Genomic DNA, 16,401 nt, shown 5'->3' with positions numbered 1-16,401 from the left:
CCAAATGGCAAAGCAAACCAAGCAAGGCTTCTGTTTGTTTAGCTATTCACTTGTTCTACAAAGGTATCGGGTATCCAGTTTAACACTTTTGATTAAGCAAGGTGAAAATTCTTGCCGCGAGGTGGCAGGAGCTTCCCCATTAAAATAATGCATAGTCTGTGATCTGATGACAGAGTGCTAATTGGCAGGACTGAAGATGACTTCTGAGAAGCAGGATTTAAACCAGATTGCTTCAGACGGATGGGCTCTTTTATTTGGAGGTTGTTCCCCCACGCAAGGAAATAAAAAGAAAAATATTTTTTGAAAAGCAGTTGAAGAGGTCACGAAAGTCTCAAGAACAACAGAAGTTGTTGCCTAATCAGTTTAAGAATTTTATCTGAAAAGGCTTCCAGAAACACTTAGAAAAGAGGAGGAAAAAAAGACTTTCCTGTTTAAAAGCAGGATTGTCAAAGCTCTATTTCTGCCACTTCCCACTTTAATTTTTCAGGAAGAGCAAACCCATTAATTTCTATTTAAAGCAGGTGCTGCCCTTGTGGCATTAGGCACCCACAGCCAGGCAGGGCTCCACTGAATGCCACGTTTCCTGCTTAGCACAGGTTTCTGAGAAGAGCCAATCATTTTGGTATCAATGAAAAAATCCCATTTAGAGCAAGTACACTTAGCTTCATTTTTGCCACCTAATAACGGGTCCATTTTTTTCCTTTGTTTCAAAGACTTTGCTTTGAGTTTTGGAGGGATACCTAAAATGTGCCATCCTTGCCTGATGTGCAGATGATATCAAGGTAATGCTTAAGGAAGGCCTGATTTTTTATTCATTCCTATGCTTATGAGTAGAAGCTCTCAACCACCTTTAACTGCAAGCTTGCCAGCACATGCTAGGATATTAGAAGCATGTACATTCTTACACCAGCTTTCTAAATAATCAGTTGTGTGCCAGTCTCTTCCTTAGCAGTTCTGAAAGGCTTAAGCAATGCCTTCTCTTTGCTGTGTATCTGCAAACACCTGTGCTCAGCCCACATACAGTTACTGTTTGTTTTCCTACCTCAGAAGCATTATGAAGTTAAATGGAGCATAGAAATAAATTGACTGGTTTTGTCTCTTGTTCAGACCACATTGAACAAACTGGAAACTAAGTTGCTCATTCAGTCTGTCAGAGACTTTCAGAAAAATTTAGAATTTGCTGCAATTGTTTTGAGTTAGCTGACTCAGAATCTGACAGGAAGCACAATCAGATGCTTTTAAACATTCAGAGCTGTGAGGAAATAAGAGACCCTAAGTTTTTGGGGTTTTTTAACATAAGTTTTAAGAAACTTCCGAGTACTTTTGTCTTGGGATGTTTTTGTTAGACCAGAAAATTTATCAACCTAGGATCCATTATTTCTCAATGATCCATTATTTCTGAGGTGTTTTTCTCAACATATTGTGATGCTTAATAAGAGGCTTCTTTATTTGAGGAATTTAGCAGTAATTTCAATGAGGCAGTAGACAGAAATTTGCCATGGTTCTATTGGAAAGAGAGCTCCCTTGCAGCAATGAGAGCAAATCACCATGGAAACTTTTTGCTAAGATGGTATTAAAGCACAGCATGTACACTTACATCTCTCCTTTTGTAATAGACAGCATTTTGTGATACAGTCTGGAGTGACTGAGTAAAAGCGTTATTTGTACATGGGGCACCAGGATTTTCCCAGAACTGTTGCAGGATTTTGTCATGCTGCAGAGCTGGCCAGTTGACAGCACATCTTGTTACACATAGAGAAGTGTTAAGAGATGAGTGGACAAGTGATTTTACCCAGTTTGGTACCATGAAGCTGATACACACACAGGGAAAACAGATTTGTGAACAGGCCTTAAATCAGTTTATCACCATGGGAAGCTAACTAAATGTTCTCATGTTGTCATAGAATGATCTGCTTTTCAAACCAGGATGGACCAAGGTCCATTGAAGCTGCAATATGTCCTTACCTTGCTTCTCATAAACACCAGGTCTGGTACTGAGCAGGGAGCAGCACCTCTCCGGGGTGACATTGTGCTCCTGGCTCCCACAGTGTGTCTCAGACTCTGCCCGGGGGTCTGGCTGTCCTTTGAACAGAGAGACAGATGTATTTATGAATATATCACATCAGGACCCAGATAAAGACATCTTGTTCTCCTGTGTTAAGGCCAAACTGTGAGAGATCACTCACATCACTTTGTCTCCTCTGACTTCACAGAAGAGCTGTGCACAAAACCACAGGAGCACACAGGAAGAGATACATTGTCTTGAATCTGTTGACATAAGGCAGAACACGTTCCTTATTCCCTACAGAATACTAAACAAGTATCTACAAGCATCCTGTTTTGAGGTTCATTATGGTTTTGACATATTCCTCTCCTAGTTTTCTATGTGTCTGCCAACACTGGATGCCAAACAGACTTCTCTTTTTGCAACTTTTTTTCCAGCATAACTTCTGTTAGAACCAAAATCATTATTTTTTTAGTCAGTTGTTTGGTCATAAAAGAATAACCAACTTTATTAAACAATTTTACCTGCCTCATCAAAAATTATACTGCAGAAGAAAGTTTGGAAATGGTGTGGATATAATGCTTTTGACTGTTTAAACAAAGTTGTTCTGTTTTTATTATAAATTCTAGGTAAGGGAAAAGGAATTTGCAGGGTGTTTGTAATCAGCTACCTGTCCAGTAAGGCAACACACAAAATTGTGTGAGGACTTGATGGCCAGAGTGAGGTACATAAGTTCAATTTTGATCCTTCACTGAAGAGACTCAAAGGTTACAGCTCACAAAAGGTGAAGAATTTACTTATTTCCACCATAGCTCCTCCATGAGCAAGGCTACCCCATACAGCTTGGCTGGGGGCCTGGTGGACAGGTAACTTCTAGGGGGATGAAGGTTCTGTTCCTTCAGGAGCTGTCAGATGCTGCTCAGGAAAAGGATTATGTGTAGTTGGAAAGGAATTGAATCTGGGCTCTCATTTTTGGGGACAAATATGCAGAGCAGTCAACAGGACCTGCTGCCTCTCCTGGTGTCACACTTCGACAGGAATGGCCACTGCACCTTCTCTTTCCAGTCAGGATCACAGCTGGGAAGGGTTGGTGTGGGCCAAGTGCAAAGATTTCTGACCTACCACTGCTTGTTTCCCAGTTGCATCCAGGTAGCTCATTAGTCAGCCAAAGGGCTTTTCAGCCTGAATCAGCCTTTCAAAAAGCACCAAGAGCTGCTGAACCTAAAGCCACAAAGAGGCTTTTGATCTGGATGTTTGTTTTTCTTTAAATGGATCTGAATCTGAGATGTAACCCACATTCTCCAGAGAGAGAGAACAGTGTGACAGTAAGGTTCTTGCTTGCTGTTATGCTTCAGGACCCTCCTTCCACTCCAGAGTCAAGAGGCTTGGAGAGCTAATGCACAAGTATCAAAAAGCTGAACCATGACTATCAAAACAGTAGGAGTGGTTTACAACATACCTGATATTCAGTGCAATTAGGAGCTGAAGCACCCATTAGCAATCAGAAAATGGACAAATTATTTTGTACCTAGACAAGCTAAAAATGTTACCATTTAAATACTACTATTTAATATTTTGGGGTTTTTTTCCCCCCACCCTTATTCTTAGGGTTGACATTTTCCCACTCTTCTCCTTACTCTGGGACTGCAAATTTTTTCATAGATGTCCAGTACTATCCTCTCTCAAAAAGACACATCTAATGCCTGTTTAGTCAGGGATGAATATCCAGTGCTTTTAGCCCAAAACAACTCAGACAAAAACAACAGCATCTGGCCTCCAGTTCATTCTTGATCTTGATCATCAGTGATGGTTGTCAGACTTCTACAGTTTTTTTCCTCTCACAGAGATTATTCAGCGTCCTTTTGCTACATCCTCCCACTTGTGTTTAAATATTTGTTATCTTTCTCTAAGAAGCAACAGAATTTCTAAAGAACAGCAGAATTTTTACAGCTGAGATATTTCATGCAGCTCAATCCACAGGGCATTAATTGTTTCAAATTTCCAGATGAAACACTGTGAATTTTCAAATACCACACATAATGTGAGTGTTCCCAGCAAATCAGACACTACAGGTTCACTTGCTGTTTATGCTTCTGTACTTATTCAAGACTTGACCTTCTGCTAGTTGGACTAATGAACAGGTCTTATGGCAAGTACTTTGTCTTGGCATGGTCAGTTCCCTTCTGAGTGTATTTGGATTGGGAATTCTCAGGGACAGGAGGTTTCTCACTGTCAAAACCAAATTATTTAAAGCAGTGGAGAAGTGGCACAATATAAAAAACAGAAGAAGAAATGTTTTGCTCTGTGAAACTTTTGACTGCCATGGTAAACATATGTTCAGGATAAGTTTTCATCAAAGCATGTAAATTAACACTGGAAATTACTTCCTCGTGAGTAAGGCCAGTCGGGAATACTTCCACACCAGCCAAGCTCCATTTGAAATCAGATTTGCATTAGTTCCCTAATGAAAACAAGCTGAGTTCCTACACATAGGTTTCTGGATGTCTAATTCAGCAGGTGACTGCCACTTTTTATCCAGAATATTCACCTTTCTTTCCCCTGCCCCAGTTATAACACTTGCACAGAACTGGAATGTTCCTTCTGTAAGAATTTAAGTAATGGTTGAATTTTTTTTTTAACAAATCTAAACAATTCTATGATCTGTCCCTCCTCATTGCCAAAACTGTGTTATTCTCTGCCCATATTCTGCTCAGCATGCTCAGATCTTTCAGATCTGCAAAGCTGTGTTTGTTCTGCAGGTGACACATACAAGCAATTCTTAAATTCCTGCTGGCATTGTCTCAAATCCCCTGCAGCAGAAACCACACATTCTGCAGTTTTTATTATTCTTCCCAAACCCACTAAAAGACTAAAATGCATGTTCTCATTTGCTGTGATTGTTACAGGTTCTTTTTAAATAATTCTTTCTGGTATTACTGTCCACCAAAGAAAAGAGGAAAAAACAAAACCACAAAACCCCCAAGCATCGAAAATACAAAGATAGCCATTGAAATCACTTTCAATAGCCTTTTCTAAAATGCTATATGTAGCATATGGGTAATATGACAAGAAGTAACCTTACAGTGGTCACATATTATCGCAAAAGGAAAAAGGAAAACATATTTAAGTTTGATGATTTAAGGGGGTGGGGAGTGGGTGTGCATAAGGACGAGAGAGAACCACAGCAGGCAGAGGCGAGTACTGAGCTGGCAATGTTTGAGGGAAAGAATGGAGCTGCCTGAAGGCAGCCAAGGAGGGAAAGTGTCAGCAGGTGGCACTCGGGCTGCAGCACAGCCCCACGGCTTGCAGAAATCCCAGAAACACACAAAATATTCGGGAACTGGAAAACTGAGAGGAGTCTGTGGTCCTGGGCCACTGAAAGGCGTCTGCGGTCTGCAGGTGGGGTCAGGTCCAGCCAAGATTATCTGCTCATGACAAGGGGAGATCATTTTTTCCACTGCAGCTCAGACATTTTTCCCTCCCTGGCATCACCCCGTAACTACCCCAAAGCTGTGAGGGAAATAAGGGGTTGAGCTCCAGATCAGTTTTAAGCAAGGGTATAATCAGAGCGGGCTACAGAAGGCAGCACTGTCACCTCTCAACAAGAGCTTAAGAAAAATCACAAGGCAGAGCAACTCTCAGTTCCTGAATTTCGTTCCCAGAATTAAGGGGCTCCCCCCAGTCAAACCCTCCCAAACCCTCCCATTCACAAGAGCCAGTGGTGCCCCACTCTGGCCAAGTGCCTGGAGTTGTAACCACTCATAATAGAGGTGGGTACTCTTTGCAGGCAGCGGTGCTGCATCCATAAATCACTGTGTGCAGGTACTGTTAATGTCTAAACTTTGTTCCCTCCTCACTGCCTGAAGAATCTCTCAAGAAATGTGAGGAAATAAACCATTAGAACTAACCTGTTTATAACCTTCCAAAACATATGTGCTGTTTCTATAAGTAAGCATTACAACCACAGTAACTGAGCCATTAATCTTAAATAAAACTTCTGTTTAAAAAAACCCCAAACCTGTCTCTGTTCCCTGACAGTAATATTACAGCTGCTCTCAGCTACTAAGACTGAACATTTCCTTTTCCAGTGCAGATGCTGTTGGCACTACTGGGCTGAACCCAAAATGTCTTCAAAGCTATATCAACAAGGTCCATGAATATTCAGGCACTAAGGAATTTGGGCAGATATCCCAGAAGTGGCAAGACCCAGTGCTGAATCTAAAGCTCTCCCAGCTTTTTGTGTTGGATACACTATTTAGATGGGTTTATGCTCAAATGGGAGCATTGGAGACCATGAAACAAATAAACAACTAAAATCATTCTCTGCTGATTAAAATGAAGTGGTTTAGCTTTTTTTGGTCTTATACAGCCAGTAACAGTTCTGCCCCTCACAGCACTGCACACACTATTGTTCAGCAGCTGCTGCTTATCCATCCCTTTGGACGAGAACTGCTGCTTTGCTCTTCCCCCTCGTGAGCAGTAATGCATGGGGACAAAGCTGGCCAGGGATTGTTTTCTGAAGGGCTCAGGTCACAAACAACATTTGTTCTCTCTGCCACAGCTCAGGGTGGAGCTGGGAAAGCAGGTATGACAGCCACAGATGCAGGCAGTGTGGGAGGGAAGCAGAAGAGGAGGAGCATGTGGAAAGCCGAGCTGCTGCTGCTCCGCTGCTGCTCCAAGCTCCCAGGGCAGCCTCATCCTCTGCTCTTCTGGCACAGAGTTTTTCTCTACCACACCAACACCAACTGCCAAACCTGGATGTCACCTCTTGGAGGACACAAATTCTTCAACTCCTTTTTTTTTAGCCAGTCCCTGGAATAAACTGCACCAGAGACAGAGAGAACTCGGAAGAATCACATGAAGAAAATTACTCCTCAAAGGAAAGACACAGCATTGGAAAAGACAAAAGTTCACCTCTGGCCACCCCTACCAAACACAGACGTAGCTGTCAGGGCTGCAGAGACTGTTCCTTGCCTGGCTCCATGGAGGAGCAGGAATACAACTTTGTGCTTTCCTTTGGAGCCAACACCAGCAAGTGCAGCCTTGAGACCAACCAAACAGAGGCCCCAACATGCTGGGCAGGAGCAACCAGGGGTGGCCCGGAGGTGGTGATTGTACCAGTGCTTTTTGGGTTGATTTTTCTCCTAGGAATGGTGGGAAACACGCTAGTGTTGGTTGTTTTGGGGCGTCTCCGGCCCAGGGGACGGCCATCACGCAGTGCCACCAACATCTTCATCCTGAACTTAAGCATTGCAGACTTCTCCTTTCTGCTCTTCTGCGTTCCCTTCCAGGCCACCATCTACTCCCTGCCAGAGTGGATCTTCGGTGCCTTCTTTTGCAAGTGGGTTCACTACTCGGCCATGGCAACGATGCTGGTGAGCATCTTCACCCTGGTGGCCATGTCTGTGGACAGATACATTGCTGTGGTCCACGCCAAACGCTCGCCCTGCATCCGCAGCAAGCGCAACGCTGCCCTCGGCGTGGCTGTCATCTGGCTGCTGTCCCTCCTCATTGCCATCCCCGTGGCCCAGCACCAGGCCCTCATGAGTGGCCATCAGCAGGCACCCAACAGCTCTTTTTGCTGGGAGCACTGGGCAAACGGCTCCACAGCCAAGCAGATGTACAAGATTACCATCCTGCTGGTGGGATACCTCCTGCCCCTGCTGCTCATCACCTGCTGCTATGCCAAGGTGGGTGCCAGGGGTGGGAATAATGCTTAAATGGATGGAAAGTCCCAGACTCTTGGTGGCCTGTGTGTGTACACAACTACACAGCCAACCCTTTCCATACCCTCTCCTGGGACAGAATAGTTTTTTGAGGTGGGGGGAGGAAATGAAAACAGAGAATGAAATTACACCAGTTCACAAAAAGGATTACAACTACCAAGATGACACCCAGCCTGTCACCCAAACCTCCTAAAGACTCTTGCTGTTTTTCATATTTATCATTTTGTTCTTTCTAAATAACAAATATTTGCTACTGGCAAGAGGAAAAACCTATGAAGGGATAAACATTTACAGGTTATTGCTGTGCTGTAATCAGGTTTCAAAAGCTACATCTAGATATTGTTAACTGAGAATTGCCTAGAGTTCTCCAACACTCCTTAGGACCCTCCCTCTGGAGGGTGACCCACTCCTACCACTGCATTTGTTTGTGCTGCCTCCAGGAGCGACAGGACAGCCCCACCAGGGTACAGGACTGGCAGCCTGCTCTCTGCCCATGAGTATCATCAGCCTAGGGAGCAAATGAAGACAATCTGAGGCTCAATATAAAATTCAAAGTCCATCTGAAAACTCCTGTGGATTTTAGCATAGTGCCAGCTGAGCTCTTAATATATGCTGAACTACTGAAAGCTTAGCAGGTTTAGTGCTCTTTGCAAACCTTGTTTCTTGGAAGAGAAATTGGAGAGCTTAGAATTAAAAATTTGAAACATCAAATTCATCTTTGAATCATGTTAATTACTTCAAATTTTTGCTGCTTGTATGAGGAGTTCAAATATTAATACACAAATTTCAATTTCCCATTAAATATATTGCTCCTTTTTTCTCCCCAAGGTTTTATACCATCTCCATACGAAAGTAAAGAACATTTCCAAGAAGTCAGAGAGATCAAAGAGGAAGGTAAATATCTTTGGTTTCATCTGTATATTGATTATAATACAATAGATATGCTAGGTTTATTAAAAAATCAGCCTGTTCTGTGCTGATTCCAGCTGATATAGAGCTGTTACAGTTTCTGCCAGTCCTTTTTGCCTATGAATCCTAACCACACTTAACTGTATATTTAGTTTCTACTGGTTCATTACATTCACTAGTATACACTCAGTTTTGTTTGCAATATACTTATGAGGACCAATTCATAATTGTTGTTCATAATTCTTGCACCTACACTGTCTGTAAGGATACAATTCAACAGGTATTTGCAATATTATCTCAGAACACAATAACTGTCAAACTTATAATACACTACAAACAATATTTATTAGACAGCTGTTACTTACCCTTTCCTCTCAGAGTGTTTTGAACATGTTTTCTGTGTTCATCTAACTTCAAGAAGGTTCTGATAAACATTATTTTCACCACTTTTTCTAAAGCAACACATTATGCAGCAATGAGCTGCTGAGTATTGCCTGCTGCAGGAACACCACCAGACCCAGATGGAACAGACTACCTTGAAGAACACCATGTCTTATTTTGCCTACTGACTTTTTGATACATGCTGATACTTCAGCAGATAAACTGTGAATTACAATGTCAAAACCAGGAGTATAATTTCTGGATCAATAGTGAAGACTACAAACAGAAAGCAGAGTCAGAGTTTTGTGTGTTTAACAGCTACTATGAGAAAAGGCAACCAAGATGTGCTGACAATTTTGATAACGTAAAATGCAGCAAATGAAGTGCTAAATAGAATGACACTGTCATTCCACATAGAATCATTTCTCAATTTCACAAGTTTGAAAAATTACTTTAGGTCTCAAAATTACAAAAAAATCCCTAAACTGGTCAGTTTAAATTTCCCTCTAGAATTTCCTTACTTATGTGTGAATGGCACACTACCCATTTGGTTGCTAATTTTTAAGAGAATGCTACCAACAGCTGAAAACAACTACTGTTACTTTCCTGTAAAGAAGTTAAGAATTTCATTTATGACATTTTTAAATGTATCCACTTGTTTTATTTTCAGATTTGCTCTGTAGAGTTTGATGAAAAAATAGCTGCACAGTTTTTTCAGTCTCAACTTTTGGTATTAGATATTGCCAAGAGGATCAATTTTAAAAACACATTTGATTTTTCCTGTTCAAACAAGTTAGTGGTGCAGCACTTCTTCCTCCCTTCCCTTAAGTATTTCCCTGGCCATAATTATGAAACACCCAACAGCAATTCTTGTTCCACGTAGCACAGTCAGACCTAGTTAAACAGGTGATCCTTTCAGATAGAAGAAAAACTAAATACATTCCTCTACACACACACATCATCCTTCACAACATCTTCTTCCAGCCCTGTCTGTGTAGAAATTGTCCATCTAGCCTTAATGCATGCCAAACATCTTCTTTAGTGTACTTAAAGGTTTTTTTTTTTGTTGCAAACGCTATTCAACATTTCTTAGGGAGACTTCCTTGGCTTGGTTGCAGACACACTCAATTCTTGTATACGCTTTCAAAGCATACTTGAAACTCAGGAGTGAGAGTCAGTTTTTTAAAACACATCTTCTTGAGAACACTTTGCTTTAGAGCCTAATGGGAAGCTCATAGATGGCTGTCAGCTCTGTTAATCTAGCTTCCTTCATACGTACTTAGTTGGTCCACTTGAGAAGGTAGCTGTGTTTGGGTTTAATTAATAAACTTCATCAGGGATTAAGTGAACAGCTTTTGTTTATTTAAAAAGGTTTGAAAAATGTTTGACAAATTAATCTTGATCCACATTTGGAAGGTAAATTTAGTAAATACAGAACACTGAGTTTGTTCTGAAATAGGTGTGACTTCAGTGGCTAAACCCTGATTGCCTTGAGCTAGGAGAGAAAGTGTAGCACAACAGCTACACTGTTGCTCTTCCCACATGAGGTGAAAAAATTGTCTGAGTCACATCTGTTAATTCACAGTGTGCATCTTCACCAAACTGATATGGAAAACAAGATGTCATATTCATTAAAAAAAAGGATAGTCTGAAATTATGGCCATGCAGTTCCTGCTTCATTCCTATAATTTCAAGAAAACAGGGCATTTGAGCTACTGTCCTCCTTCTACCTCCAAGAGATTGGGGTTTGGGTTTGCTCTTTTTGTGTTTTCCCCTTTGGGTTTGGTTTGGGTTTTTTCTGTTTGGTTTGTGGGTTTAGTGTTGTTTTGTTTTTAAACAGTTAAAGAGCAAATTTTGCAAGCAACTTTTTGTCCAAATCTCCCAATGCTTATCTGGGCTCTATACTTGAGTTAAGGTCCAAAAGAATCAAATTGCAGACTCAGAATCCTTGTTGAACAAGATTTTCCAGTGAAACCGTTGCCAACATTACCACTGCAAACAGTTTGCTCTGTCACTCAGCATTTCAGAAGCTATAAGAAGTCTCCTCAAGATTGAACACTTCAAGATAAAACATAGTTAAGAAAGAAAGCAAATGACATAGAGCTCAGGGAATGGTCTTGCCATGTCACATGCTGACTGGAAACACATTGCTATTATTCTCCATTACAGGCTGCTTCTGAAAAAATAGCATTACCAGGTAAGATTTTTTTTAAATGTCAAGACTTATTTTAGGATCTTTAGCTTTCACCAACCTTGCTGGAATCTTGGTGTAATACCAGTCCCTCCTCACCCCCAAATCCTATAACACTGATAACAGGCAGAAGAGACATCATTCTTACTCACATTGTTTGAGCCACAGAACACAGTAAGAAGCATTACTGGGACAAATCCAAGTTAAAGCCACCTGAAAGGTCATAGAGGAGCTGGTATTTTATCTGCTTAGTACACCCTGGAAATCTGGAAACAGCATGTGAACCTCAGTAAGAAAAACCTTTACAGAACATGTGGGACACTGCTGGATGCAGACCTAAGGTGATTTCTAAAGAGATGATGATGGCATGGCCAAATTAACAGTCCCAGTGCTGTGCAAGTATATGCAAGATTTTCCTAGTTGGAGTGCTGTAGCAAAGAAAGCAAAATAATCCTGGATTTAACTGACTTTAAGTATGTGAAGCATATTACTGGAGCCCAGGTACTTGATACTGTAGCTCAGCCTCCCTCTTTAAAGGTCATACTGTACCAGTAATTTGTATCTATGCCTTTAAAATGGAAAAAAAAAGCAAAAAAAAACCCTTTTTTGTTTAATAAATCAAACCCATGGAAACAGGAAACAAAGCATAATGAACTACATTATTAGGAATTCATTTTTCCAAGAAGTCTCTGGCTTGCTCCTCTACCCCTTTCTGCCTTTTTGTGCCACAGCATGGTTCCCAGTGCCAGCTCCCTCCAGCTGTGCTCCCTTCCCTCCCTGGTGTGTGCTGCCTGCTCCCAGCAGAGCAGCACCTGCTGCCCCGGGCCCTGCAGAGCCACACGAGCAGGCAAGTGTGTGATAACTCTGTCTGTTATCACAGTATGGAAACAAAACCCAGCTAAAAGTGCAATCAGGGGTAGGGGTTTGGCTATCGACACAGTTAAGAGGAACTCTGACATATACACCTACAGAGTGGCACTGCTGCCCCATTTCCTCTCAAAGAGGTCTTGTCAAGAAGTTCCCAGTATATGCTATGTGAAGCATCTTCTCTAAACAAAAGTCTCCAATACCAATCTTCATTTCACCAGGATCTGAAGACCCAGCTGTTGTCTCCCAGACCACGGTGCCACAACACATAGCTGGGCTTTCAGCGTCAGTTTTATTTCCTGTACAATGTTTACAAAGTCTCTTTTCCCTTCTCTTCCATTACTGGTGATCTTTCTACTGTCTGTCACTGTCCCATTTGCCACAACATTGTACTCAAGGTCTGTTATTTGAAGATATGTAGGGGCTAAAAGGACAGCCTAAGAGGGCCCTGGTTTTTAGGACAAATTACTCATGGGCAATGTTTAGACCCATTATTGTAAAGTCAGTTACAACTAGATTTTGTTTGAATGGGCACAGTTTATGAATAATCCAGAGAGCTCTGACAGCTGTCACCCTCTCCACATCAGTGTTCAAACACCTGCTGAAAAGAGCAAGTTTGCATTTGCCTTTAGCAGAATCCTACAAATGCCATACAGGCACATATCACCAAAAAAAAAAAAAAGTTTTGTGCTTGGGTTGTGATCTTTAAGCTTTTAAGTTATGGTTATGTTCAAGCAACAGCAACCTTTTCAATTTATGCACACACGAAGCTTTGCAAAAATTTTCCTTGCACAAAGTTTGCTGCATCCTGACTTCACATTTCATTATCAGAAGAATTTGACCCTTAATTCAGATTCCCACTTTGAAATGTTTATATAACTTTGCCATCTACATGTCAAATGTTGGACATGCTCAATTTAAAGTGTTTTTCCAAATTTAAAGTATTTTTCCATTTGTATCATCTGTGCATTACAGCAAGGAAGATGTTTAGAACTTTTTGCATGCCTAGGCTGAAATTCTTCATGATGAACTAAGACTGTGCCTACAGAAGAGAGATATGACTGGCTGTTTCCCCATTTAATGCCATACTAGCTGTACAAGTTTGCCTGCCATGAAAATCAGATGGTGTGATGCTGCAGGATTCTCCTTTGAAGTTTTGGATAATTGTTTTTTGAGGCCAGCTGGCAAGACCACATACTAAGAAATTCTGTGCACCCCTCTATGACAATGAAGTATATTTCAGTTCTGTTACCTCTTTTCTCAACTATGCAGAGTACAGCAAGTCTGTAATTTGGCTCCAAAGAAAGTTAACAATCCCTGTCTGACAGTGTTGCAAAATGTTCCATAAGAGCCCAGCCCCAGGAACTCTGATCTTACATCTGCCTTAAATAAGATGATTTAATGATGGAAATTAATGCAAACTAAGGTCTAGCATGGCCCTGTGGTGTTTTACTGGCCTCTGGAGCACACCAGGGTTCCTCAGTGTTTACTCAGTTCTGTATTGTGCATCTTTAAAGAACAAATAACAAGCTTTGCAAACTGAACAATCTGAAATTCTTTTCCAAGTTTAAGAAGGTGTCTGGTGATGTGAATTTCACAGCTATTTTGCAAGCTCCCTTGACAGGATAGTAGAAGCTGTGGCACCTTGAGGACAAAATCTTCAATTAACAGACCAAATGAGCCATTTAAAGATAACAAATTAGTGCTATGCTTTTCTATTGATTAGCTATAACAGAAAGGTGAGCCGTGCCTGCCTGGTGGGTAAGGAAATCAGCTGTTCATTGCTTCCAGAGCTAAGTAAACACAAAGCCACACCGAGTTTATTTGGGAGACTCCCTGGAGTGCTGCACTTTGAAGGTCATACAAGAGCCTGGTAAAAGATCCAGAATTCCTTCAAGGCAGACGGGTATTCCTGAACATCTTGGCCGAGAGAGGCAAATAAAAGTTGCTCTGTGACTGCTTTCCTGTAGCTAAATGAATTATTTGTCTATTGTTCATGCAGATTGAAGGTTTTCGTGTAGACAATGAATGTGATGTTCAAGGCCTTGGCAGTTGAACAACAGTAAATACAGCAAAGGAACATGGAAGATCCTGGGATCATTGAGCAGAAGAATATAATTCAGAAGTGTCATCCATTGTTTGGTTAACAGGAGCCCAGGGCAGCAGGAATTAAGAGCATCATTACTAATTAGGGGGTAATAGAAATATCGCAATGCTCATACACATTTATGAATAGAAAGTGAATAAATTTCAAGGGCACCAACAGAGAAGATTAGTGGCATAATCCCAGAATGAGAGATGTGCAGATGAGCAGCTGGAACAGTGCAAGCAAGCTGCTGGGAAATGAAGAGTCCCTCTTAGCACATAAAGCAAGTAATCAAAATGAGCTGATAACATCTGAAAATATATTTACTTCAGTCTCTCCTCTTCTACATGACATTCAGCTGCCACCTCTGGCTCCAAGAAAGAAAACAGAACAATTAAAAAGAATACTTTCAATGTGCACTGAAGAGTAGAATTAGACTCAAGTGTAATAAATAAAAGACCAAAGGGTAACGAGAAGTGCTTCAGTAGTAATTAAAAGATGTGTGTGCTCTGAAGTAGAGACAGCTGCTATCCAACATTTAAGCTATTAAAGAATAGGTATGTCATTTTCTAAACATTTTGCACTTATCACTAAGCTATGGGCATATTTCTGGAGATCAGATTGTGCTTGGAACGTTTCTGTTAGAAATTTATTTGCAAAAAGGAAAATAATGTTTGCAAATCCATCAGGGCAAGTCAGATTTGCCAAGAAAGCAAACAAGAACGTGGCACCAGGAGTGAAGGAACTGGCAGTTTCACTTTGCATGCTGGCTCACAGATGGACTCTGAGCAAAGGGATGTTCTCCATTGGGTATCCCTGAATTTAAGCCACAGAAATTGTCTTCCTCAGAGGCTGGTAAGTTCCTCCAGCAGGACAGTGGTATACTGCACTAAGCCACATGTCTTTCATGGGCACTGACACTGGGTACCTGCAGTATCTAAAAAAAAAAGCTTAAGGTCACTACATATTTTCCAAGTCTTCAGTAAATTACAAGATATAATGAAGTCTGTAACTCTTTAGTTTACCATAGTGAAGTCTGGGCAGTAAAAATCTGCACCAATTCTCTCTCAAATTTAAGGAAAAGAATCTACAAGTTAGAGACGAGCATATCAGGAGAAAAGATTTATCAGTAAGTCACATAATCAGATATCTTCCTAGAAAGCAGTAATAAAGGAAGCATCAATTGTAATTTGGTGATAAGAGAGTGTGGAAGAACTGGCATAGGCATCTTTATGCTTCTTCATTTAGATTATGGAAGAAAAAAGGACAAAAAATAATCTCACCATATTCAGGAAACAGCAGTTGTCTCACTAATGAAGCTCAGTTTGTTTGCAAGCCAGTACTGTTTAATAAAAACCTAATTGAATGTTCTTTCCCATTTCTGTGTGGCTGAGGGTACGCAGTAGAAAGGGATGGTCTCATCACCTCTGAAAAATGATGAGCATCTGGGCTGTCTCCAACTGGGACTAAATTAGGAAAGTGACAAGCCCTCTACGCCTCTAGACTGTTCTGTCCATTTTATATTTTAATCTTGGGAATGTTTATTAATCTAACATTCAGGTGGTTCTTCCTAAAATGTGTAAATCCATGGAATACTTGAAGCATTTGAATCAATACAGGAAATATTAATTTTGCCCTTGACAAGATGCCTGACAAGTTGAAGCAAGAAACTTCTTTAAAAGCGTATCAAGGATAACAGCTCTAAACACAATTAAATGTTAAAGACTTCATCATCCTCCTGAATGAGGTATCTCACCCAAAATTTTTTTTAAACACATTTTCCAATGCTTTTTGAAGGATGGGGGAAGGCTAAAAGCAAGAAATATCTTGTCCAGGGCCAGGAGAAAAAGCAATCAAAGGGCAAAACAGACAAAGAAAGGCTGGAAAATATAAGTGAGAGGCAGATGACCTACAAAGATAACAAATGAATAAGCAAGGAAATTCAACACAATCTGCACATGACAGATGAACAAAAGTTCATCTAATTATCTGACAAACAAAAACATCTCCTTGTCTTTGTCACCATGCTATTGATTCACTGTATAGCTTCAATGCACTTATTTTGCCTGTACAACAAATACACTATAAGTTATATCCTGGAGGTGCTTGCAAGGCTTCTAGGAGTAGTAAGAGAGATTTAAGTGGCCAGTAGTGGCCATTATACAGGTCTATTATGGACCCAGGAAAATTTCAGAGTCGAACCCGAAGGTTTGCATTAAGTGGGGACAGCTTGATC

At 40.9% G+C, this 16,401-nt stretch overlaps 1 protein-coding gene across 1 annotated transcript in view; it reads left to right on the top strand.

Moving 5' to 3' along the window:
* The window catches only part of LOC135279641 (galanin receptor type 1-like), a 44,104-nt gene that overhangs the window by 23,778 nt on the left and 3,925 nt on the right, over nucleotides 1-16,401 (top strand). The window contains exons 2-3 of the mRNA XM_064387109.1: nucleotides 6,567-7,695; nucleotides 8,560-8,625. Of these exons, the coding sequence (XP_064243179.1) occupies nucleotides 6,988-7,695; nucleotides 8,560-8,625 (774 nt within the window). The 5' untranslated portion in view covers nucleotides 6,567-6,987. The remainder of the gene's footprint in view (nucleotides 1-6,566; nucleotides 7,696-8,559; nucleotides 8,626-16,401) is intronic.

The sequence above is a fragment of the Passer domesticus genome, chromosome 12, assembly GCF_036417665.1.
Source record: "Passer domesticus isolate bPasDom1 chromosome 12, bPasDom1.hap1, whole genome shotgun sequence".
Lineage (NCBI taxonomy): Eukaryota > Metazoa > Chordata > Aves > Passeriformes > Passeridae > Passer > Passer domesticus.
This window is presented reverse-complemented; position numbering and strand designations above follow the sequence as displayed.